The 25,537-nt window shown below is 37.8% G+C and overlaps 4 protein-coding genes across 4 annotated transcripts; 3 read left to right on the top strand and 1 right to left on the bottom strand.

Annotated features, from left to right (window-relative positions):
- Window positions 1-9,419: 9,419 nt before the first annotated feature.
- LOC101897283 (uncharacterized) lies at window positions 9,420-10,411 on the bottom strand. The gene is made up of 2 exons (XM_059129364.1): window positions 10,376-10,411; window positions 9,420-9,923 (listed from the first exon to the last, which is right to left on the bottom strand). Exons 1-2 carry the CDS (start codon window positions 10,409-10,411, stop codon window positions 9,420-9,422), a joined length of 540 nt encoding a protein of 179 aa, XP_058985347.1.
- A 4,236-nt stretch (window positions 10,412-14,647) lies between these two features.
- Window positions 14,648-15,371, top strand: LOC101897458 (uncharacterized). Its single transcript, XM_005181704.2, has 2 exons — window positions 14,648-14,653; window positions 14,715-15,371. Exons 1-2 carry the CDS (start codon window positions 14,648-14,650, stop codon window positions 15,369-15,371), a joined length of 663 nt encoding a protein of 220 aa, XP_005181761.2.
- Window positions 15,372-20,266: 4,895 nt separating this feature from the next.
- Window positions 20,267-21,449, top strand: LOC101897627 (uncharacterized). Its single transcript, XM_005181705.4, has 2 exons — window positions 20,267-20,347; window positions 20,493-21,449. Exons 1-2 carry the CDS (start codon window positions 20,342-20,344, stop codon window positions 21,387-21,389), a joined length of 903 nt encoding a protein of 300 aa, XP_005181762.2. The 5' UTR covers window positions 20,267-20,341; the 3' UTR covers window positions 21,390-21,449.
- A 26-nt stretch (window positions 21,450-21,475) lies between these two features.
- On the top strand, window positions 21,476-23,471 carry LOC131805766 (acanthoscurrin-1-like). The gene is made up of 2 exons (XM_059129363.1): window positions 21,476-21,502; window positions 22,463-23,471. Exons 1-2 carry the CDS (start codon window positions 21,476-21,478, stop codon window positions 23,087-23,089), a joined length of 654 nt encoding a protein of 217 aa, XP_058985346.1. The 3' UTR covers window positions 23,090-23,471.
- Window positions 23,472-25,537: the final 2,066 nt, after the last annotated feature.

Genomic DNA, 25,537 nt, shown 5'->3' with positions numbered 1-25,537 from the left:
TGAAAAAATGTGGCAAAAATCATCAAATTACCGAATATCGAGGGGTACCGTTATATGGGTGCTATACCAAAACGTGGACCTATAATTACAATGTTTCGCCACACGAACTAGGACCCATTATGACCCACAAATACCAATTTTTAGACAAAACAGTAAAAAAATGTGGCAAAAACCATCAAAATACCGAATATCGGCAACCAATCCTAGACACAATGCAAATTGCTCTGCTAAATTTTGGCGCTCTACGTCAAATAATGTGGGTTGTATCGTGATTTCAACAGACAGATGGACAGACAGACAGACGGACAGACGGACGGACAGACAGACAGACAGACAGGCGAACAGACAGACAGACGGACATCGTTAAATCGACTAAGAATTTTATGCTGATTATGAATATATATACTTTATGGGGTCTAAGACGAATATTTAAGGATGTTACAAACGGAATGTCAAAGTTAATATACTCTCCTTTCCAAGGTGGAGGGTATAATAAAAAAGTAAGCAAAGGCTATAACCATGCTGGCCCAACACCCTACAACACCTCAATATGTTACAATCTCCCTTATGTCCACAACTATTTTGGAAGATCTCGCTTTTGAAATTATGTCATAGAGCTCTGTCCAGATATTACCCTTTGCTTTTTGACCAGGGACATTTTCCAGATATTATTGTGGTCTATTTTACAGCTAAATATAATCCAATGGTCATCCAATATGCCATACTTCTTCCTGTTACCTCCATATTTTCGGTATTTTGGTGATTTAAGCGACATTATTTATTGGAAATATTTGAAATTTTGCATTTGAAATTCGTAACTGATACTACAGTCTATGCCAGAAAATTGTCTGTGCAGGTCCACCTCTTCGTATAGCCCCCATATAATCATACCTCCCGATATTCGGTATTTTGATGAATTTAGCGACATTATTCACCGACTTTTTTTCAAGTTTTGCATTTGAAAAATTTTAACAGAAGTTGTCTATGCAGGTCCACATCGTCGTATAGACCCTAATATAACGGCTACATTTGGTATTTTTAAGAATTTAACAGAATTTTTAACGGATTTAATTTTTTTGAAAATTGACAAATTTGTTTCGAATGGTGGAGGGTATAAACAATTCGGCTTACAACTTTTTTACTTGTTTGTTTTTATGAAGTTAGCGTTTAGGACAGCGCTGAAGCTTAGCATTTTGGATGGCCATTGGATAATATTTGGCTGGTGAAATACCACAATTTTGTGTGAAAATATACCAAAATAACAAAATCACAAATTCATGAAAGGCATAATGGCTGGACATTTGAAATGTTAATATTTGGATCACTATTAGTGTGTACGGTTGAGATGTGAGGGTGATTTTGGAAATATGTACTAAAATGTTCAAAAGTACTAAATGGTACTAAATTTGGTATATGAGTGATATAGTTGGAAATCTGAAATTAAGATCTCTTTTTGTGAGGTGGGGTTGATATATGGGGGTGGTTTTCAAAAAACGTAACAAAAAGTAAATTTGGTACTTAGGAACGGTATAGAGCTGGAAAACTGAAATTTGCAATGAGGATCTTTGATCAAAAGTGTAAAATTTGAGTGGTACTAACTTTAGCATATAGCATGGAAGTAGAAGAGATATCATGAATTTTTGTATTAGGATTACTGAGAATGCGATGCGTTTAGATAAAGAGTCGAATTTGGAAATACCTACAGCAATGTGTACGAAAAGTATTTATTAAATGGTACTAAATTCGATATATTGTGTAGGAAAATAACTAGATTTGTGAATATTGGTATAGGGATCACTGTGACTGTGCAGCGTTTAGATCAAGAGGTGAATTTGGAAACCAGAAATATAACATGTACGAAAAGTACTAAATGCTATAAAATTTTCAAATGAATACTACGGCGAGTACGAAAAGTACTAAATTGTACTAACTTTTGTCCAAAGTCAGGAAAAGACCTGGAATTTTTCATTTAAGTTATTATTTTTACAGAATTTATTTTTTCCCATAAAAAATATCGGATATTTTCTAATTACTATATAAATTACGCCACATAATACAAACTTAAAAATCCATCTACTCTTTGGTTTTATAAATACCCAAACCACAACACAATGTTTTTTTTTTTTTTTTGGAACGTCGTCCCAACCTAATGTTGCTTTCACATCTTGGTTATTTATTGTCTTACCATTTACTGACCAAGGTTAAGCATAACTAATTCTATATGGAAAAAATAAAACAGCAAGAATTAAGAAACATCGAATACATTAAGTGGCAATATGAGAAAAACAAACCAATTAGGCCTAGATCCGCCACTTAATTCATTTGTCATCGTTTCACCAATGCTTTGGAGAAGGAATATTTAATAGGTTATCATCCAAGTGGTGGGGGTTCACAAAAATGTTATTCAAAATAGCAAAAATTAGCAATGGTAATCTGCCTCCAATAAATAATACAAAAAAAAAAAAATAATAATAATTCGAGATATGTGATATCAGGATATTCATTTAAGTGTTGAGAAGGTTGAGGTTCAAAATAGGTGGTGGTTTCACTTTGGAAGACAAAGAGATAAATGAAGATATGTATTTCTCTTTTATAGATTGGATATAGTACTGATATAAATGCGAAATCTAACTCCAGCTATGTAGAGGAATCTACAGAATCTTTGCCAGTTAAAAAAGGTTAAATATACATAATAACATTTTTGTTACTGGTATTTCTACTATATTTGCATAGTCGACTCCGTCCCCTTTTTTATACCCTCCACCATGGGTAGGAGGGTATATTAACTTTGTCATTCCGTTTGTAACACCTCTAAATATTCGTCGTAGACCCCATAAAGTATATATATTCATAATCAGCATAAAATTCTAAGACGATTTAGCGATGTCCGTTTGTCTGTCTGTCTGTCTGTCTGTCCGTCTGTCTGTCTGTTGAAATCACGATAGAGCCCACATTATTTGACGTAGACCTTTGAAATTTGGCACAAGTGTGTGTATTGTCCCTAGGATGGTTGGTATTGAAAATGAGATATATCGGTCCACGTTCTGGTATAGTCCCCATATAACGGTACCTCCCGATATTCGGTATTTTGATGATTTATGCCACATTTTTTCACGGATTTATCTGAAAATTGGTATTTGTAGGTCATGACGGGTCCCTGAGCGTGTGGCAAAACATTGCATGTATAGGTCCACGTTTTGGTATAGCCCCCATATAACGGTACCTACCGATATTCGGTATTTTGATGATTCATGCCACATTTTTTCACGGATTTGTCTGAAAATTGGTATTTGTAGGTCACAACGGGTCCCTGAGCGTGTGGCAAAACATTGCATGTATAGGTCCACGTTCTGGTATAGTCCCCATATAACGGTACCTCCCGATATTCGGTATTTTGATGATTTATGCCACATTTTTTCACTGATTTGTGTAAAAGTTGGTATTTGTGGGTCATAATGGGTCCTAGTTCGTGTGGCGAAACATTGTAATTATAGGTGCACGTTGGTGTAGCCCCTATATAACGGTACCACCCGATATTCGGCATTTTAATGTCTTTTGCCACATTTCTTCTAATGTTCTTTTACCCTAGGGTGGAGGGTATTAAAAGTTTGGCCCGGCCGAACTTAATGTTTTTTTACTTGTTATACCCTCCACTTTACATTGTATGGAAGGTAAATTAAGTTCGTCATTCCGTTTGTAACTCATCGATATAACCAAGTATGTATACAGGGTGTGATGAAAAAATTGCAACCAACTTCAGACCGCTGTCATTTGTAAGCCACTAGTCCCACAGCTGTTAAAATTGTTCCAGTGACAGTTCATTATATTGTTTACAAGCGTACAAAAGCATTTTGGTGAGGTTTTTCCAGAAAAAAAGTTATTCGTTATAGAATTCAAGTGTGATAGTGTGATTTCTTTATATTGGGCTGGAAAACCACAAATGGCTATCGTTAGAGCACTCCAACATTTAAATGTGAATAAATCTTTTGTGTCTCGTACCATCTCTCTTTACCGTGATACTGGTAGCGTAGCCCGACGTCAAGGAAGTGGATGGAAGAAAACAGTAACATCAGCAGAAATGGTTCGAAAAGTTAAGAAGCGACGTGATCGAAACCCGCGTCGCAGTGGCCGAAAAATGGCTTGTGAACTGAACATATCGCAATATTCCATTCGGCAAATATTTTAAAAAATGAGCTTGTGGTAAAGTCATTGAAATTCAAAAAGTGCAAGAACTTACATCGCAACAGAAAGAAAATAGTCTCAAAAGAGGTAAAGAGTTGTTCGCTAGGCCGAAAGTGATGAAATGCCGTATTTGGTTTTCTCCGATGAGAAAACATTCCTAGTCCAACAGTTTGTAAACAAACAAAATGATCGTGTTTACTTGCCAAAGAGGTCAGCTGAAAATGTGCACTTATGGTTGGCCATCAGAACTCAAGCGTCGGCCATGGTGATTGTTTGGGCCGCCATAACAGCCGATGGTCACTCGTCGCTCGTATTAACAGACCTTGGATATTCCAACAGGACTCAGCACCATCGCTTTATTTCCAGCGCACAATGGCCACCAAAATCTCCGGATACTAATCCGTTGGACTATTGTGTCTGGAGTATTTGGGAAAGCAAGATTGGCACTAAAAAAGTGTCGATCACCTCAAGCAAGCTCTTCGCCGGGAATGGGCCAAAATACCGCAGAGCAACATTCGGCAGCGTGTGACGGTTTCATTGGCCATTTGCAGGCCATAATTCCTGCCAAAGGTGGCCAATTTGAACAAATCTAAACTTATTCTAAAATTTGATGCTATTTCCGACATTTTTTGCTTTTATTCAATAAAATTAAAAAAGGAAATATTATGTCGTTTGACTTTGTTGCAGTTATTTTTATCTCACCCTGTATATTCTTTATCAGACTAAAGTTCTAGGACAGTCAAAACGAATGAAAATAGGAAGCTAAAATTTTGCACATATCAGCCTTTCATCTGCATTCATATTAAGTTCGAAGATGGCCTAAATCGATCTACGATATCGTATAGCCCCATATTCGGTATTTTGATGATTGTAGCCAAGATTTTCAATGAATTTTTCTGAAAATCTACAAAATGAGTTCCTTCTAAGTGCTTTAACCCCTGGAAGAGTATTTTCTATATAGGTCCACGATATCGTATATCCGCTATATAACGGTACCTCCCTATATTCGGTATTTTCACGATTTTACGTACATTTTTCAATGGAATTGTCTGAGAATACATACTAGAAGCACTTTACCGCCTGGAAGAGAAATGTCTATATAGGTCTATGCACGCCCAGGTCTTCGTATAGCCTCATATAACGGTACCTCCCAATATTCGGTATTTTGTTGATTTTAGCGACATTATTCAACAGAGTTATTTCAAATTTCGTATTTAGAGTTCGTAATGGTAACTACAGTCTATGACAGAAAATTGTCTATGTAGACCCAGGCATTCGTATAAGCCCCATATATCAGTACATCCCTATATTCAGTATTTATACGATTTTAGGTACAACAGTCACAAAGATTGTTTGAAATTTGGTAGTTGAAGTTACTAATATTGTGACAGAAAATTGTCTCTGCAGGTTCATGTCTTCCTATAACCCCGATATAACGGTACCTCCCTATGATCGGTATCTTGATGTTTTTACCTTCATTCTTTACCGTATTGTTGTTTCAAGTTTCGTATTTAAGTATTGTAATGGCTTAGGACAAAGGTGCCTATGTAGGTCCATGTCTTCGTATACACCCCAATATAACGGCTGCATTCGGTGTTTTTAAGATTTTAAAAGAATTTTTAACGTTTTTTTTTTATGAAAATTTCCAAATTTGTTTCATATGGTGGAGGTATTTAAAGTTCAACTCACCGATCTTACTGTTTTGTTTTTACTTGTTTACAGTTGTCTTTTTTAAAAAGAAGGGATTTCCCCATTTTATACCAATTCGCATATCGTCGACTCAGACTATTGTTGTATATTTGGTTTCGATGTAGCAAAACAAAAATTGAGTTGGAAGCTAAACATATACAAAGTTCGTATTCGCATGTGGTCATCCACCTTGCCCATCTTTGTAACAATTAAATAATAAATGTCATAATTTTTTATTGTGTTATTATTAATTAAATGCAAAAATATTGTTAATTGAGTTGTCACATATATCATCGATTTAATCATACCATTTATTAAAAAATATATTAATTGACAAATTATTATAAATTATTAGAGTTGTCTGGTTTGTCATTTCGTTTGGTGTATAAATGATTTTTTACACCTTAGGTAATTATGTCATAATTACACAGTAGAATAATTAAAAGGTTGGAAATTCCAGATCAAATTATTTAGGAGGAAAAAGGAAAAAAGAAAAAGGCCACACAGTGAAGACAATGCTATCTGGCTGAAGCGTTTGAAACACAAATCGTCATATATCGAAGAGATAAATCAATTCCGCTGCGTGCATTCGTCCCTTCATCCGTCTGGCAATTATAAATTATAAACAAATTCCATGCCACAATTATTAAATTATGTCTGGAGCTCGGTCTCTGGCACGAATAAATAGCTACATTTTATGGTGATGATGACAACCTACTAAGAGGATGAAATGCAATCGTAACCGTTTCAGTTCGATTTTGTGGACCAATTAAAGTCCGGTCCGATAGGCAGATACGGAAGAAGCGTATGAGTTTGGAAAAACGATCATGACTTCTGCAGAAAAAATGCTACAACTATGAAGATATAGATTGTATGACACATACAGGGTGAGATAAAAAACTGCAACAAAGTCAAACGTCATAATGTTTATTTATACCCTCCACCATAGTATGGAGGGTTTTTAAGTTTGTCATTCCGTTTGTAACACCTCGAAATATACATTTTAGACCCCACAAGGTATAAATATTCTTGATCAGCATAAATTTCGATGTCGATTTAGCGATGTCCGTCCGTCTCATCCGTAAATCCGTCTGTGGAAATCACTCTAGCTCCCGAACGAATTGAAGAAGATTGATAAAATTTTACTCAAATGTATATTATATCTGCAGGACTTTTTGTATTGAAAATGGGCGATGTAGGTCCACGTTTTGGTAAAGCCCTCATATAACGGTTCCTCCGGATATTCGGTTCTTTGTTGATTTTAACGGCATTATTAATCTCAATTCTTCAAAATTTGTATTTGAAGTTCATAATGGATACTACAGCCTATGACAGAAAATTGTGTGTGCAGATCGACATCTTCGTATAGCACTCATATAACGGTACCTCCCGATATTCGGTATTTTGATGATTTTAGCTACATTATTCACCGATTTTTTTAAGTTTCGCATTTGAATATTGCAATGGGTTATGACAAAAGTTACCAATGTTAGCCTCCATATAACGGCACCTCTCGATATTCGGTATTTTGATGATTTTAGCTACATTATTTACCGATTTTTTTATGTTTCGCATTTGAATATTGACAAAAGTTACCAATGCAGGTCCATGTCGTATAGACCCCAATGTAACAGCTATACCGAATGTATAGATTTTAACAGATTTTTTAACGGATTTTATTGTTTTTGAGAATTACCAAATTCATTCCAAATGGTGGAGTGTATTCAAAGTTCGGCCCGGCCGAACTTACCGCTTTTTTACTTGTTTTATTTTTTTAAAATTTAATTCAATGAAAGCAAAAAATTTCGGAAATAGCTTCAAATTATAGAATAAGTTTAGATTTGTTCAAATTGGTCACCTTTGGCACGAATTATGGCCTTCACGAATTATATGCCTGCAGATGAAAGGCTGATATGTGCAAAATTTTAGCTTCCTATTTTCATTCGTTTTGACTGTCCTAGAACTTTAGTCTGATAAAGAATATACAGGGTGAGATAAAAATAACTGCAACAAAGTCAAACGACATAATATTTCCTTTTTTAATTTTATTGAATAAAAGCAAAAAATGTCGGAAATAGCATCAAATTTTAGAATAAGTTTAGATTTGTTCAAATTGGCCACCTTTAGCAGGAATTATGGCCTGCAAATGGCCAATGAAACCGTCACACGCCTCCGAATGTTGCTCTGCGGTATTTTGGCCCATTCTCGACGAAGCGCTTGCTTGTGGTGATCGGTACTTCGGTATTTTTTAGTTCCAACCTAGCTTTCCAAAATACTCCAGACACAATAGTCCAACCGATTGGTATCATGAGATTTTGGTGGCCTTTGTGCAATTCTTGGCTGAAGCGTGCTGAGTGCGATATTATTGAGTCCTGTTGGAATGTCCAAGGTCTGCGGCCAAAATGTTTGTGTGCCCAAGGCTTTAATACACCCTCCAGAATATTTTCGCGATAATATTCGGCATTTATTCTGATGGTTAATATAATATAAGCGGAGATCGATTAATATAAGCGGAGATCGATTAATATAAGCGGAGATCGACCATCAGCTGTTATGGCGGCCCACACCATCACCATGGCAGGCGCTTGAGTTGTGGTGGCCAACCGAAGGTGAACATTTTCAGCTGACACGATCATTTCGATTGTTGACAAACTGCTGGACAACGAATGTTTTCTCATCGGAGAAAAACAAATGCGGCAGTTCACCACATTCGGCCAAACGAAGCAACTCTTTTTTCTGCACTTTTTGGAATTTCAAATGCTTACCCGAGCTCTTTTTTCAATATTTGTTGAATCGAATATTGCGATATGTTCAGCTCACGAGCCATTTTTCGGCCACTGCGGCAAGGGTTTCGATCAAGTCGCTTCTCTACATTTCGAACCATTTCCGATGAGATTGCTGTTTTCTTCCGTCCACTTTCTTGATTTCGGGCTACGCTACCAGTATCACAGCAACGAGCGATGGTACGAGACACAAAAGATTTATTCACATTTAAATTCTGGAGTGCTCTAACGATAGCCACTTGTGGTTTTCCAGCCAAATATAAAGAAATCACACAATTACGCTCGAATTCCATCACGAATAAGTTTTTTTTTGGAAAATTCTCACCGAAATGCTTTTGGCGCTCATAAAACACCTCTATATGTCCAGGATACACACGAAAACAGACCCTACAAAAAAATCAAATTTCATGCACTCTCTGTTCACCCAATACCAAATTGTAATATCTCAGTATCACATTTGAGGATTTCAGCTTTATTCCGTCATCCAATACCAAATTTAGTAGTTTTCGTAAAAATATACGACGCATTTCCAAACCCACCTCTAAATCTCAACCTAATATACCAACAGTTATCTAAATATTTAATTTTAACATTTTATATCCATCCTTTAACCAACACCAAAACATAAGATTTCAAACACTATCTGTTCAACCAATAGTAAATTCTATATACCCATTTGCAGACCTTTTTAATTATTAATATTCTCATCAATTAAATTAACAATATGTTTTATTTCACAAAATCACAGTCTAACGATCAATTTTCCTAATACCACCCAGAAGAACCACCATTGCCAGCCCAAGCACCGCCGGCGCTACCGCCATAACTACCACCAAATCCAGCTCCAACTGCAGAGTTTCCAGTCCAACCACTAGAGCTGGCTCCATAACCAGCACCACCTGCAGAGTTGCCAGCCCAACCACCAGAGCTGGCACCATAACCAGCACCGCCGGCAGAGTTGCCAGCCCAACCACCAGCACCGGCTCCATAACCAGCACCACCCGCAGAGTTGCCAGCCCAGCCACCAGCACCGGCTCCATAACCACCATATGATTGTCTACTAACACCATGATGTACGGTATATTCATAATCTGCTGGAATAGGACTGCCGGCCCAAGCACCATAGCCACCGCTGCCGCCAGGATTACCAAATTTCCTCGAGACATGAGAAACTCCACCACGGCCAGCACCATAGTTTACGCTAGTAGATCCTCCGCCATAGCCGCCAGCATTGGCCACGGCCAAGGATGCCAATATGCAAATGAAAACCTTTGAAATGAAAACTTTTGTTATTTCGGATATTTTAAGAATATTTTGTCTGCTTTTATTAATTTTACCTTCATTTTTGAAAATTAAAAATATATCAAAGCAGCACTAGTAATTTGTACTATACGATATGACCTAACGCGTTGGAATACTTTATGCCTGCCAAAATGTATGAATATATAGAAAAATTGTTGTTCATTGTAGAATTTGGCTTAAATGATTAAATGCTGTCAAAAATGTTCTTTCGTAAAATTTTTCGAAAATTAATTTTGTTTTTTAGTTCATCTCTTTTGTCGTTTTTGTTACCTCAACATAATTTGTTTTTGTGTTTTTTTTTCCTTGCGATCATTACTGTATTCCAAAATTTAAATGATGTACTCTCCACACCTAGTCCCCCAGCGCCACTTAAGCCAAACTTTTTTTTAACCCACAAAATTTGAAAAATAACATATTACCTCTGATGGATATGGGTATGGTTGGATTTTTGTCATGAAGAATGATACATTGTATTTGACAATGGTCAAATATTGAAACTAAACCATTACAGTTATTTCAAGTACACTTTGTTAATTGATCGTTGTTTGAAAATTTCAACGCAATTGCATTTCTTATACAGATCCAATGAATTTGTAAATATTAACCATAAATGGCGCCCGAGATTATTATGGAATCGTACGGTAACCGATATGATGATATAACTTCGAAAATAATTTTTTTGAAATATTTTGTACATTCTACATGGAGAATTTAATTTTATTCAATTTGTCATTCCTTTTGTTACACCTCGAAATGTACATTTTAGACCCTACAAAGCTTTTATATTCATGATCTGCATATCGATTGAACGATGTCCGACCGTCTGTGGAAATCATTCTAGCTTCTACTACCTCCTATGACAGACAATTTTTTTATACTGATCCACGCCTTTGTATTGCCCCCATATAACGGTACCTCCCAATATTCGGTATTTTTAAGGATTTTAGATATATTTTTCAACAGGGTTTCAAATGGTTGTATCATTGGTACTAAATTTGGACTTGGTTGAAGGGCTGGAGGTAAAATTCGGAAATTTGATTACTGATGGTATCGGTGTTTGAGATTAGGTGGTTGTAATGGTACTAAAATTAGTATTGGGCGAAGCAATAGAGCTGAAAACCTCACATTTGATAATAAGGTCTCTGTTTGAATTCAGATATGGAGGTGGTTTTGGAAATGTACACAACAAGTAATAAAAAGTGTTATATTCGGTAGAATTTAGTATTGGTTGAACAGATAGTGTTTGAAATCTTATGTTTTTGGTGTTGGTTAAAGGATGGATATTAAATGTTAATGGGTTTGGAAATGCGTCCTATATTTTTACGAAAAGTACTAAATTTGGCATTGGGTGACGGAATAAAGCTGAAATCCTCAAATGTGATACTGAGGCATCTGTTTGTATCTAGAATTGAGATATGGAGGTGGTTTTGCAAATGTCTACTACAAGTTCTGATTAGTACTATATTCGATACAATTTAGTATTGGTGAACAGAGAGTGCATGAAATTTGAATTTTTTATTAGGATCGCTTTTCATGTGTATCCTGGACATATAGAGGTGTAGAGTACTAAAGAAAATTGACTCAAAAGAGCTAAAGAGTTGCTTCGCTTAACAGGAAGTGGTGAACTGCCGAATTTGGTTTTCTTCGCTCCGATGAAAAAACATTCGTTGTCCAGCAGTTTGTAAACAAACAAAATTATCGTGTTTACTTGCCAAAGAGGTCAGCTGAAAATGTGCACCTTCGGTTTGCCACTAGAACTCAAGCGCCGGCCATGATAATGGTGTGGGCTGCCATAACAGCCGATGGTCACTCTCCGCAGAAAAAAAAACCGAATATTACCGCGAAAATATTCTGGAGGGTGTATTAAAGCATTGGCACGCTAACATTTTGGCCGCAGACCTTGGACATTCCAACGGGACTCAGCACCATCGCACCATGTGTCTGGAGTTATTTGGAAAGAAAGGTTGGCACTAAAAAATACCAAAGTATCGAATACGTCAAGCAAGCGCTTCGCCGGGAACGGGCCAAATACCGCGTGTGACGGTTTCATTGGCCGTTTGAAGACCATAATTCGTGCCAAAGGTGACCAATTCAAACAAATCTAAACTTACTCTATCATTAAAAAAAAAACAAGTAAAATAGTTTCAGTCGGTTTTGCCGACAGATATATAACCCCAGCCTTGAGTTATGAACGTGACACATTTGGACTATATCGACTACTTCTTGTACTTTATATGAGATATGTGCACATTTTCGGAAAATGGAAATATGCATCAGGTAACAAATATAGAGGACCAAAGTATTCCATTTTCATACTTCATCTAATACAGATAAAAATTTTGAACTTTATGCGAAATCATAAATTCCGACAAATTACATATTCATATCAGAACACTGGTTAAGAGAAATATTTAGATATAGCAACGAATCGCCGACAAGTTATGACAGTTATAAGTTGGCTGATGTATATCATCTTCACAACAGATCTTGTTTAGAAATAATGTCTGTATGTGGGAAGATGGACGGGTGCATTTGAATGCTTTGAGGAGATGGATCGATGCATTTGAATGCTTTTTTTCCCTATGTAGGGAGGTACTAGAAAAAATGGTGCGATCTCTACCATCTTTATAACAGATCTTGTGCTGATGAAAATATTGAGAAGCTCCAAGTGAATAGAATCGGATGTTAATTTTGCGTTTCACGAGCTTCAGGAAACTCAAGATTTTGACCCTTTGTGGGGGAGGTACCAGAAGGAGTGGACCGGGATATATCGGGATATATCTTCACACCAGATCTTGAGTTAGTAGAAATAATGAGATGTGTGTAATATGAAGAGAACCGGGTATTTATTTCGGATTCTTTGCTCGTTTTGATTATTCAAAACTTAGGTCCTTTGTATAGGAGGTACCAGAACGAATGGTCCGATCTCTACCATCTTTATAAAAGATCTTGCGTTCATGCAAATATTGAGAATGCCAAGTCTGAATGGAATCGGATGTTAATTTAGTGTTTTAAGAGATTGATGGATATTCAAAATTTCGACCTTTTGTGGGGGAGGTACTTGATGGAGTGGACCGATATTATCCATTTTTGCACCTGACCTTGAACTGACGTAAATATCAGGATTATCGATTCTCTTTTTGTGCAGAAAAAATATTTTTTTTTTGAAAATCTCAATCATTTGTGTGGGAGGTACCAGAAGGAGTGGCCCGATATATTCCATCTTAATACCAGACCTTGGGTTAATATAAATATTGGGATCTGTGAAGTTTGAATACAATCGGACTGTTATATTACATTTTATAAGAGTTGTAATTATTTAACATTTTGACCCTTTGTGATTTGATTTTCACACTTCACCTAGAAATGACGCAAATATTAAGATTAGCAAAGTAAAATCGGATTATCGTTTCTCTTTCGGTGCAAAAAAAATTTTTTTTTGAAAATTTCGACCTTTTGTGGGGGAGGTACCAGAAGGAGTGGACCGATATTGCCCATCTCCGAACTCGATCTAAGTTTGACAAAAATATTACGATGTACCAAGTTTGGACCAAATCGGATACTCACTTCGAGAGTTATCGTGCGCACCAGCCAGACAGACAGACGGACGGACGGACGGACACTAGATCGACTCAAAATGTTCTAAAACGGATTTGGTCTAAAGAGACATAGGGTCTAAAACCGTTATTTCGACTAGGCACGTTTTGACCAAATGATATATATGTATTAAATGATATATACCCTCTGTAGCCATATGGCTGAGGGTATAAAAATGTAAAACATTTTGCGTTTGACTTTGTTGCAGTTTTTTATCTCAACCTGTATATATTCACCAAAGGCTTTCATCCCCAAAATAATAGCTCAAAATCTTAGAAAAATTTTGTGTTTGGTTAAGTATATATGTTAATTTAGAAAGCCATGTAGAAACTAAGGCTATGAATCTACACAGCGGATTGATTTGAATTTTTAAACATAGGCATAATGGGTAAATACAACGTAGCCAATATTAATCTCAGCATGGGTTTTGGTTTGTTGTTTTATCACTGCCTACATTCTTCATTGAATTCTGTATTTTGAGTTCGATTGATTAATATCCGATTTAAAGTTTTTTTATGATATTTGATTATATTTTTCAATAGATTTTGCTATTATTCAATTTATTTATTTAAGTTTTCAGAGAATAGAAACTCATCTTACTAAAATTAAATACCATGGGTCCAAAATTGCCCATGGACCCCACATATCAGCACAGCCCGATGCCATAAATATTGTCGAAGTTCGACATTTTGACTTTTTATTTGATGCAAAATCTCATCATGATTCATTTTCGTTTCGCTTTTACTCCCACATCCTCTTGGTGCAGGTAGGGACAACAGTTTACTATAAACATCCCACCCCAAGTTAGCTGTTGTTCTGTGTGATGAGCATTTTTTGTTTTGCTCTGCAAACATACTTCCACAAAAAAAAAAAAAAAAAAAAACTAAACTATAATAATTATAATTACTACCCATTTAAAATATGTGCTAATTTCAGTGCACCTGAAGTTGAACAAAGAGAACAATGCAGCTGAAAGAAAATTTACGCCTTTGCGACTTTTGCTATTTTTACTATAAATGGGAGATATTTTCACTTCAAGAATTATTCCAACAACTTGTGGACTAGGAATTGCACATATTCTTTATTTGAAAACCATGAAGGTAATGGCATTCAAGAAATTCTCCACCAAATTTCCTTTCTAACACTATTCCTTGTCTACAGGCATTTGTGTGTCTTTTGACTTACTTGACTGTGGTCAGTGCTGGCGGCTATGGAAGAAGTAACGGTGGCGCTGGCTCAGGTGTTGCATCCTATGGTGGTGCTGCAACAGGATGGGCTGGAAAATCAGCTGGTGGTTTTGGTGGATCTGCTTGGTCTGGCAGTTTGAGTAGCGCTGGAGCTGGCTGGGCTGGTAAATCTGTAGGAGGTTTTGGTGGAGCTGGATCTGGTTGGGATGGTAAATCTTCAGGTGGTTATGCTGGTTCTGGTGGCTATGGCAGTAGTTCCGGTTGGGCTGGAAAATCTAGCACAGGCTTTGGCGCATCTGGTTGGGCTGGCAAATCTGCAGGAGGATTTAGCGGATCTGCTTGGGTTGGTACATCTTCAGGAAATCTCGCTGGATCTGTGAATTCTGGCTGGACTGGCAAATCTTCAGCAGGATTTGGTGGTGTTGGATCGAGCTGGACTGGTAGTGCTTTAGGCTGGAATAGAAACTCTGGTAGAGGCTTTGGTAGTTCTGGCTGGGCAGGAAAATCAGCAGGAGTATTTAACGGAGTTGGCGCACGTTGGGCTGGACAATCGACAGGAGGATTTGGTGCAAAACGTGGATGGGCTGGATCTAGTAGCAACAACGGCAAAGCTTCAGCTGGATGGTGGTAAAGCTTGGAGGGATTATTTACACTGACGGAAATTTTAAATTTTATAAAATATGATCTCAAAATAAATATAAATATTTCGAAATATTGAGAAATATATAACAAAAATAATAAAGACAGAACTTAAAAGCTAGTAAAATATCCGAATTATTTTTAACAAAATGTAAGAAAGGGATGATTTTGGTTTCGAAATGAGTTAGTAACTAATATGAGTCTCCGTAGTTTTTATACTCTTGAATTCCGTGTAGTGCAGTGTGTTATGCCTTTGTTTGTAAACTGTAAAAGGAAACGAAAAAAGTCTTTAAGTCGATTTTTTCTTATCCCGCGGCTGCCTGACTATGTTTTTATATCCTACAACACTATGTGTTGGGGCTATGTATGCCCGTCCGTCTGTCCATGTTCATTTGTAATCACGCTACAGGTCGCAATTGAGGCCCGATCTTCACAAAATTTAGAATGGAGGTGGGTCTAGGGCCAAAATAGAAGCCTATTTCTTTTGAAGATGATCGCATAATACTTTGCAGCTGCTCCATAGGTCGCAATTATAGACCAATCGAAGCGGAAGTTAGCATGGGGCTAGAGCTTAAGGCTGGGCAGAAGCCATACAATTTTGATGGCCATCGGGAAATATTTAGTGGGTGAAATAGATCATAACAACATAACATAAGAAAAGTCAAATTCTCCATTAAACCTCGAATATTTTTAATCCCTGCGAAATCACAAATAGACAAAAGAGTAAATTCTGACCGTTACGTTAATATATATTAAATGCCAATAGTAAATATATCGGATATAGATATACAATGTGTATATACAAAGGAAGGGGATGTTAGCAAGAATGTATACATCTCAAGAATGGCTGGACCGGTTTTGGCAAATTTTGTCAATTCAGAATGCCTTCTTGACATAAAAGTATAAAATCTAAAAAATCGCATAAAAAGATGCCAATAATTTTGCAGTATTTTGAGAATTGTTTTTTTCATATTTTTTTTGCATGCTATTTATTTTAATTTGGTTTATAATATTAAAGTATACATTTTGTAATATTTTTTCAAAACGCAGGTTGGGGTTATTATATAAGGATTGCAAATATCGTCCGATCCTCACGAAAATTTTCACAAGGGGAGGGTTGGGCTCAGAAGGGCTAGGCCTATTGTTTTCTAAGATGTCCGCAATATATTTAGGTGTTAAAATGGATCAACTATAAATTTTCCTGATTTTGCAGCCGTTATAAAGGTCACAAATAGAAACCAGGGGACACGAAATCTCGCATGAAGTTAGAGTTTAGTACAGCGGGTAGAATGGACCACTACTTTTGTGTGAAAAAATACCAACATTACTTATATCCGGCGATATCCGAAATACTCAAAAGGCGAACTTCTGGCTTTTTTATGCCGATTTTGTTGACGAATATAGCCAAATATCGTAGACGAAAAAATTATATAGATAAGTCTAAATTTGGAGATACAGAGGGGCCTCTTGCTTTTGGAGATGATCGCAAAATATTTAGGGGTTCAAATGAACCAAAAACAGAAAAATTTCATGATCACACAATTGAAGCCAATAGGCACGCCTGAGAAGACAGTTAAGGACAGGGTAGAATTCTAGTATTTTGGATGACCATTGGATTATATTTCGCTGTAAAATGGACCACAACAACTATCAGCACGACAGAGTGCGTAAATATTGGGCAAATGTCCCTGGTCAAAATGCAAAGGGTAATATCTGATCTTCCAAAATGGATTTTGATATGTTGTAGTGTTGTAGGGTATCACATGATCGGCCCCGCACGATCTTTGCTTACTTGTTATTGATATATTTTTAAGCAACTTTTAGGGTTTTCCTTTTTCTGCACAGAGTTATTTCAGTCCTTTAATCAGATTTCGTACCATTTCGCACATTTGCTTTACTATAAAATACAAATCATTGTCAAAATTCTTGACCCAAAATTCATTAGCACCTTTTGAAAAGAACATATTACACATTTCCAATACACCCCACTTTTTTTACTTTTGGTATTGAAAATTGGTCATGGGTTTTTGTATAGCCCCCACATAATGGTACCTTCCGATATTCGGTATTTTTGATGATTTTAGCGACACTATTTACCGGAATTGTTTAAAATTTGGTATTTGAAGTTCGTAATGAATACCACAGCCTATGGGAGAAAATTGTCTGCGCAGGTCCACGTCTTTGTATAGCCCCTAAATAACGGTATCTCCCTTTTTTCGGTGTTTTGATGATTTTAGCTACACTTTTCACAGGAATCGTTTCAAATTTGATATTTGAAGTTTGTAATGGGTACTTCAGCCAATGGCAGACAATTGTCTGTGCAGTTCCACTACTTCGTATAGCCCCCATATAACTGTACCTCCCGATATTCGGTATTTTGATGATTTTAGTGACACTATTCACAGGAATTGTTTCTACAGCCCATGACAGAAAATTCTATGTGCAGGTCCACGTCTTCATATAGCCCCCATATGCTGGTATCTCCCTATTTTTGATATTTTGGTGATTTAAGCGACAATATTCACTGGAAATGTTACAAGTTTTGTGTTTGAAGTTCGTAATGGATACTCCAGCCTATGACTGAAAATTGTCTGTGCAGGTCCACGTCTTCGTATAGCCCCCATATAACAGTACCTCCCGATATTCGGCATTTTGATAATTTTTGAGACATTATTTGAACCCCTAAATATTTTGCGATCATCTCCAAAGAAGCCGCTAAGCATCTACCAATTTAGACCCATATATATGATTTCCTTGACTATGATATTTGGCTATATTCATCAACGACAACAGCAAAAAAAGTAGTGGTCCATTCTAACCGCTGTCCTAAACCCTACATGCGAGATTTCGAGTCCTTTGGTTTCTATTTGCGATCTTATAACGGCTGCAAAATCAGGAAAATTTTTAGTGGTTGGTCCATTTCAACCCCTAAATATATTGCGGTCACCCTTGAAAACAATGTTTCTTCTGAGCCTAACCCTACCTTTGTGAAAATTTTCGTGAAGATCGGACTGCAATTGCAATATGTATATAATAACCCCAACCCGTGTTGTAAAGTGAAAAAATATTACAAAATGTATACTTCAATATTATAAGTCAAATTGAAAAAATCGCATGCGATAAAAAATATGAAAAAATAAAAAAATGTCACAAAATACTAGAAAATCTATAATAACACCATTATTGGCACATTTCTATGCGGTTTTTTTAGATTTTATTCTCTTATGTTAAGAGGGCATTCTGAATTGACAAAATTTGTCAAAATCGGTCCAGCCATTATTGAGATATAAGCATTCTAACTAACATCCCCTTCCTTTGTATATACACATTGTATACATTTCCCGATATATATCAGATATATTTACTATCGGCATCTACGTAACGGTCAGAATTGACATCTTCATCTATTGTGATTTCGCACCAATGCTATGGTCTTTTTCACCCACTAAATATTACCCAATGACCATCAAAATTAGAAGACTTCTGGCCAGCCCTAAGCTTTAGCCCCATGCCAACTTCCGCGTCGATTGGTCTATAACTGCGACCTGTAGAGCAACTGCAAAATCAGGAAATTAAATATTATGCGATCATCTCCAAAAGCAATAGGGTTCTATTCTGGCCCAGACCCCACCTCCATTCAAAATTTCGTGAAGATCGGGCCATAATTGCGACCTGTAGAGTGATTACAAATTAACATGGACAGACGGACGGACGGACATACATGGCTAGATCGACTCAGCTCGGCGAGATAGGAAGATCCATATATACTTTCCTATGTGGGAAGCCAATATTTCGAGGTGTTACATAATTTTTGGCCCAATCAAACTTATAATACCCCCAACACATAGTGTTGTAGGGTATAACTACAAAGGATTACATTTTTAGAACTTTTTAGTACATTTCGCATTTTTATAGTTTGAATTTCGAAAAACCCATATTTTCATTGTTTTGAAATATAGGGATATGCATTATATTGACATGTTACTTATTTTTATAGCACCTGCTGCTAAATATCTAAGGGTTTGTAGGATATCTTATAGTCGTTTATGTTCGATTTTAGTATTTTCCTATTATATGGAATATAGTTCAATAATTCTAACCAAGTCCCAATGAGAATGATAATACATTTGCTTCGGGATACTTAAAAATCATTTAGGGATTAAAGTGTGAAATAACAGATTGTCCGAAAGTATTGCGTCTTATAAGCTATAAAGACATCAAACCCCAGCTTAGCAAAGTCGTAAAAAATAAATTAGGCTAAAAAAATTCCGCGGCTTCTGACATTTTTAATCTTTGCCCTTGAGATAAATTCTTTGAAGTGTTCAAATGTTCTAAATGTTCTTTTCAATCAATCAGTCAAACAGAGACGACAATTAGTTATAACATAATTGACGATGGACAAAAAAAATAATATCTAATTATTTCTAATCGCACGTTTAAGAATACCTCCTGCTGCTGTATTGGATATCGTTTAAGAAGATGCGAACGCAAAAAGAAAAAAACATGTTTAAAATACAAAAATCGATATATCGATGATTGAACAAAAATTAATTAATACAATGTCCGAATGGGAATGATCATCAATTATACGGTAAGATTCTTTTTGCCACATAGAACTTAACTGGTGTCTAAACATCAGGAAGAGATGCAAAAAAAAAATATTGAAAAAAAAAAAAACTTTTTGCTAATTGTAGAAAAAACCCAAGTCAGAGGGAACAACCCAAAGACGGGGGCAATAGCAGAAGTGTTTAACGAAAAAAAAGTGTATTGAAAGATATTCTCACTGTCATTAATTCATGATCGCCATAATGATGCTGATGATCATTGAGTTTAGGATTGAAATATGAATATCGAAATTTTTGCTATAAATTGGAGATTTTTTGAAATTTAAATATATTCCAACAGTTTACAGTATTACGAGTAATACATCTGGATAAGATTCTCTTTAGAATATTTACAAACATGAAGGTGAGCATCCATTTTACTAAGGATATTTTATAAGAAAAAAATATTCAATTCAAATGTTGTTTTATAAAAACAACAATAACGGGATTAAGCCTGACGATTTTTGCAACAACCAAATATTCAATTCCTTCAAATTTTTATTTTTAAGGTCTTTGTTTGTGTTTTGGCTTCATTGGCCGTGGTCAGTGCAGGAGGTCATGGTGGCTACTTACCCGGCGGCGGTGGTGGCAAAGGTGGCTTTGGAGGAGGATTCAGTAGTGCTAGTGCCAGTGCTGGGGCCATAGCAGGAGGATTCGGTGGCGGCTTCGGTGGTGGTCATGGTGGCGGCTACGGTGGTGGTCATAGTGGCGGCTACGGCGGTGGTCATGGTGGCGGCTATGGCGGTGGTCATGGTGGCGGCTATGGTGGTGGTCATGTTGCCACTTATAAAGTGTCAGTTCCCGTAGCCACATACACTATTCCTGCAGCCTCTTATGGCGGTGGAGCTGGCTGGGCCGGTAAATCTGTTGGTGGCGGTTTCGGTGGTTCCGGAGGCTGGGCCGGCAAATCTGTTGGCGGCGGCTTTGGCGGTTCTGGAGGATTTGGCGGTGGTTCCGGAGGCTGGGCTGGCAAATCTATTGGTGGCGGTTTTGGTGGTGCTGGTGCTAGCGCTGGCGCTTTTGGTGGCTCCTCTGGCTGGGCTGGAAAATCACTTGGTGGTGGATTTGGTGGTGCCGGTGGTCTTGGCGGCGGTTCCGGTTGGGCTGGATCCGGTGCTGGTGGTTATGGCTCTGGTGCTGGCTGGGGTGGTAAATCTGTTGGTGGATTTGGTGGTGCTGGTGCAGGAGGCTTTGGCGGCGCATCTGGCTGGGCTGGAAAATCTGCCGGTGGATTTGGTGGTGCCAAGGGTGGTTACGGTTCTGGAGCTGGTTGGGGTGGTAAATCGCTTGGTGGCGGTTTTGGTGGTGCCGGGGGTCTTGGCGGCGGTTCCGCTTGGGCTGGTTCTGGTGCAAGCAGTTATGCCTCCAGTTCATCGTATGGCAAAGGCTCCTCCGGTTGGTGGTAAAGCAACAAAATGTGTACTTCCCCTCACAACTGTATTTTAACTGAACTGCTATCGAATAAAGGTGTGATCTCTTGAAATTGACATTAATGGTGGATAACGATTATTTAGGTTTGGTTAATAAATTCTGTTAATGAGTTCCTTCGAAAGCATTACTGATAAAGGGAGAGTGGAAATTAGATACCGGTTAACTTAAATGATCCTTTTAAACATGATGCCCGTCCATCTCTCCGAGGAAATCACACTAGCTTCCGAACGAATTGAATTGGGTTATTAAAATGTTACTCAGAGGTGTGTTTGTTCCGCAGGACTTTTGGTATTGAAAATGAGTTATATAAGACTTTGTTTTGGTATAGCCTCCATATAACGGTACTTCCCCATTATTAACCAGAATTATTTCAAAATTCGTATTTGAAGTTCCTAATAGGTACTGCAAGCTATAACAGAAATTTGACTATGCAAGTCCACATCTTCGTATAGCACCCATATAACCCTACCTTCCTGAATTCGGTGTTTATATAATTTTATCGGCAATATTTATCGGATTTGAGGCTGGAAAACCACAAGTGGCTATCGTTAGAGCACTCCAGCATTTAAATGTGAATAAATCTTTTGTGTCTCGTATCATCGCTAATTACCGTGATACGGGTAGCGTAGCCCGACGTCAAGGAAGTGGACGGAAGAAAACAACAACATCAGCAGAAATGATACAAAAAGTAAAGAAGCGACTTGATCGAAAACCGCGTCGCAGTGGTCGAAAAATGGCTCGTGAGCTGAACATATAACAATATTCCATTCGGCAAATATTGAAAAATGACCCCGAGCTTAAAGCCATTGAAATTCCAAAAAGTGCAAGAACTTACATCTTAACAAAAAGAAAATAGTCTCAAAAGAGCTAAAGAGTTGCTTCGCTTAGCCGAAAGTGGTGAACTGCAGAATTTGGTTTTCTCCGATGAGAAAACATTCGTTGTCCAGCAGTATCGTGTTTTGTTTTATAAAAACAACAATAACGGGATTAAGCCTGACGATTTTTGCAACAACCAAATATTCAATTCCTTCAAATTTTTATTTTTAAGGTCTTTGTTTGTATTTTGGCTTCATTGGCCGTGGTCAGTGCAGGAGGTCATGGTGGCTACTTACCCGGCGGCGGTGGTGGCAAAGGTGGCTTTGGAGGAGGATTCAGTAGTGCTAGTGCCAGTGCTGGGGCCATAGCAGGAGGATTCGGTGGCGGCTTCGGTGGTGGTCATGGTGGCGGCTACGGTGGTGGTCATAGTGGCGGCTACGGCGGTGGTCATGGTGGCGGCTATGGCGGTGGTCATGTTGCCACTTATAAAGTGTCAGTTCCCGTAGCCACATACACTATTCCTGCAGCCTCTTATGGCGGTGGAGCTGGCTGGGCCGGTAAATCTGTTGGTGGCGGTTTCGGTGGTTCCGGAGGCTGGGCCGGCAAATCTGTTGGCGGCGGCTTTGGCGGTTCTGGAGGATTTGGCGGTGGTTCCGGAGGCTGGGCTGGCAAATCTATTGGTGGCGGTTTTGGTGGTGCTGGTGCTGGCTCTTTTGGTGGCTCCTCTGGCTGGGCTGGAAAATCACTTGGTGGTGGATTTGGTGGTGCCGGTGGTCTTGGCGGCGGTTCCGGTTGGGCTGGATCCGGTGCTGGTGGTTATGGCTCTGGTGCTGGCTGGGGTGGTAAATCTGTTGGTTGATTTGGTGGTGCTGGTGCAGAAGCCTTTGGCGGCGCATCTGGCTGGGCTGGAAAATCTGCCGGTGGATTTGGTGGTGCCAAGGGTGGTTACGGTTCTGGAGCTGGTTGGAGTGGTAAATCGCTTGGCGGCGGTTCCGCTTGGGCTGGATCTGGTGCAAGCAACTATGCCTCCAGTTCATCGTATGGCAAAGGCTCCTCTGGTTGGTGGTAAAGCAACAAAATGTGTCTTCCCTTCACAACTGTATTATAACTGAACTGCAATCGAATAAAGGTGTGATCTCTTGAAATTGACAACAATGGTGAATAACGATTTTTTAGGCTTGGTTAATTAATTCTGTTATTAAGTTCATTCGAAAGCATTACTGATATGGGGGAGTGGAAATTAGATACCGGGCTATTTAAATGATCCTTTTAAACACCATGTCCGCCCGTCTGTCTGTGGAAATAACACTAGCTTCCGAACAAATTGAATTAGGTTATTAAAATGTTACTCAGAGGTGTGTTTGTTCCGCAGGACTTTTGGTACTGAAAATGGGCTACATAGGTCTACGTTTTGGTATAGCCCCCATATAACGGTACCTCCCCATTATTCACCAGAACTCTTTCAAATTTCGTATTTGAAGTTCCTAATAGGTACTGCAAGCTATAACAGAAATTTGTCTATGCAAGTCCACGTCTTCGTATAGCCCCCATATAACCGTACCTTCCTAAATTCGGTGTTTATATGATTTTATCGGTAATATTCATCGGTTTTTTTTCAGATTTCATATTTGAAGTAGGTAATGGATACTACAGCCTGTGACAGAAATATGAGGCCAACGTCTTCGTATAGACCCCATATGACGGCAACTCCCTATATTCGGTATATCGATGATTTCAGCGGCATTATTGATCGGAATTGTTTCATATTTCGTACTTTAAATTCGTAACGGGTACTACAGCGTGTGACAGAAAACTTACGAATTTACTCCTTTTTTACTTGTTTACTTGCTTTTAAAAATTCATCCCTAAAGTAAAAATAAGTAAGCAACGGCTATAGTCGTACGGGGCCGAATATGTTATACCATACAACGATACAATATGTTAGGAGCCCCCTTACGTCCAAATCCATAGGATTTTGACTAGGGACATCTGTCCAATATTTATGCATTCCGCAGTGCTGTTAGTTATTGTAGTCCATTTTACAGCTAAATATAATCCAATGGTTATCCAAAATGCTAGGAGACCGTGTCCTTAACTTTCTTCACAGGCGTGTCGACTGGCTTCAATTGTGTGATCGGAAAAACATTTCTGTTTTTGGTTAATTTGAACCCCTAAATATTTTGCAATCATCTCCGAAATCAAAAGGTCCCTCTGTATCTCCAAATTTAGACTCATCTATATGATTTGCTTGTCTACGATGTTTGGCTATATTCGTCAGCGAAATCACCATAAAAACAACAGAATTTCGCCTTTTGTGTATTTCGGATATCGCCTGTGAGTAATTCTGGTATTTTTTCACACAAAAATAGTGGTCTATTGTACTCGCTGTCCTAAACTCTACCTTTATGCGAGATTTCGTGTCCTTTGGTTTCTATTTGTGACCTTTATAACGGCTGCAAAATCAGGAAAATTTTTAGTTGTTTTTCCATTTCAACCCCTAATATATTGCGGACATCTTTGAAAACAATGGGCCTAGCCCTTCTGAGCCCAACCCTACCCTTGTGAAAATTTTAGTGAGGATCGGACGGTATTTGCAATTCTTATATAATAACCCCAACCTGTGTTGTAAGGTGAAAAAATATTATAAAATATTATAAGTCAAATTAAAAAATCGCATGCGATAACAAATATAAAAAAATAAAAATGTGTCACAAAATACTACAAAATCTATATTAATTATATATTTTTCTGTAATTTTTTTAAATTTTATACCTTTATGTCAAGAGGGTATTCTGAATTGACAAAATTTGTCAAAATCGGTCCAGCTATTCTTGAGATATAAGCATTCTAACTAACATCTCCTTCTTTGTAATATTTCGCTATATATATATATAGCATCTACGTAACGGTCAGAATTGACCTGTTCGTATATTTGTGATTTCGCCGGGATAAAAAATATTTGCGGTTTAATGGAAAATTTGACTTTTATTTAACACAAATGTTGTGGCCTATTTCACCCACTAAATATTACCCGATGACCATCAAAATTGGAGGGCTTCTGCCCAGCCCTAAGCTCTAGCCCCCTGCTTATTGCGACCAGTAGAGCAACTGCAAATCAGGAATTTTTCAGTTTTTGGTCAATTTCAACCCCTAAATATTATGCGATCATCTCCAAAAGAAATATGGTTCTATTCTCACCCTAGCCCCACCTCCATTCTAAATTTCGTGAAGATCGCGCCATAATTGCGACCTGTAGAGTGATTACAAATTAAAATGGACAGACGGACGGACGGACGGACATACACAG

This window comes from Musca domestica, unplaced genomic scaffold (genome assembly GCF_030504385.1).
Source record: "Musca domestica strain aabys unplaced genomic scaffold, Musca_domestica.polishedcontigs.V.1.1 60, whole genome shotgun sequence".
Classification (NCBI taxonomy): Eukaryota; Metazoa; Arthropoda; class Insecta; order Diptera; family Muscidae; genus Musca; species Musca domestica.
The sequence above is the reverse complement of the archived record's forward strand: the minus strand, read 5'-3'. Positions and strand labels throughout refer to the sequence as shown.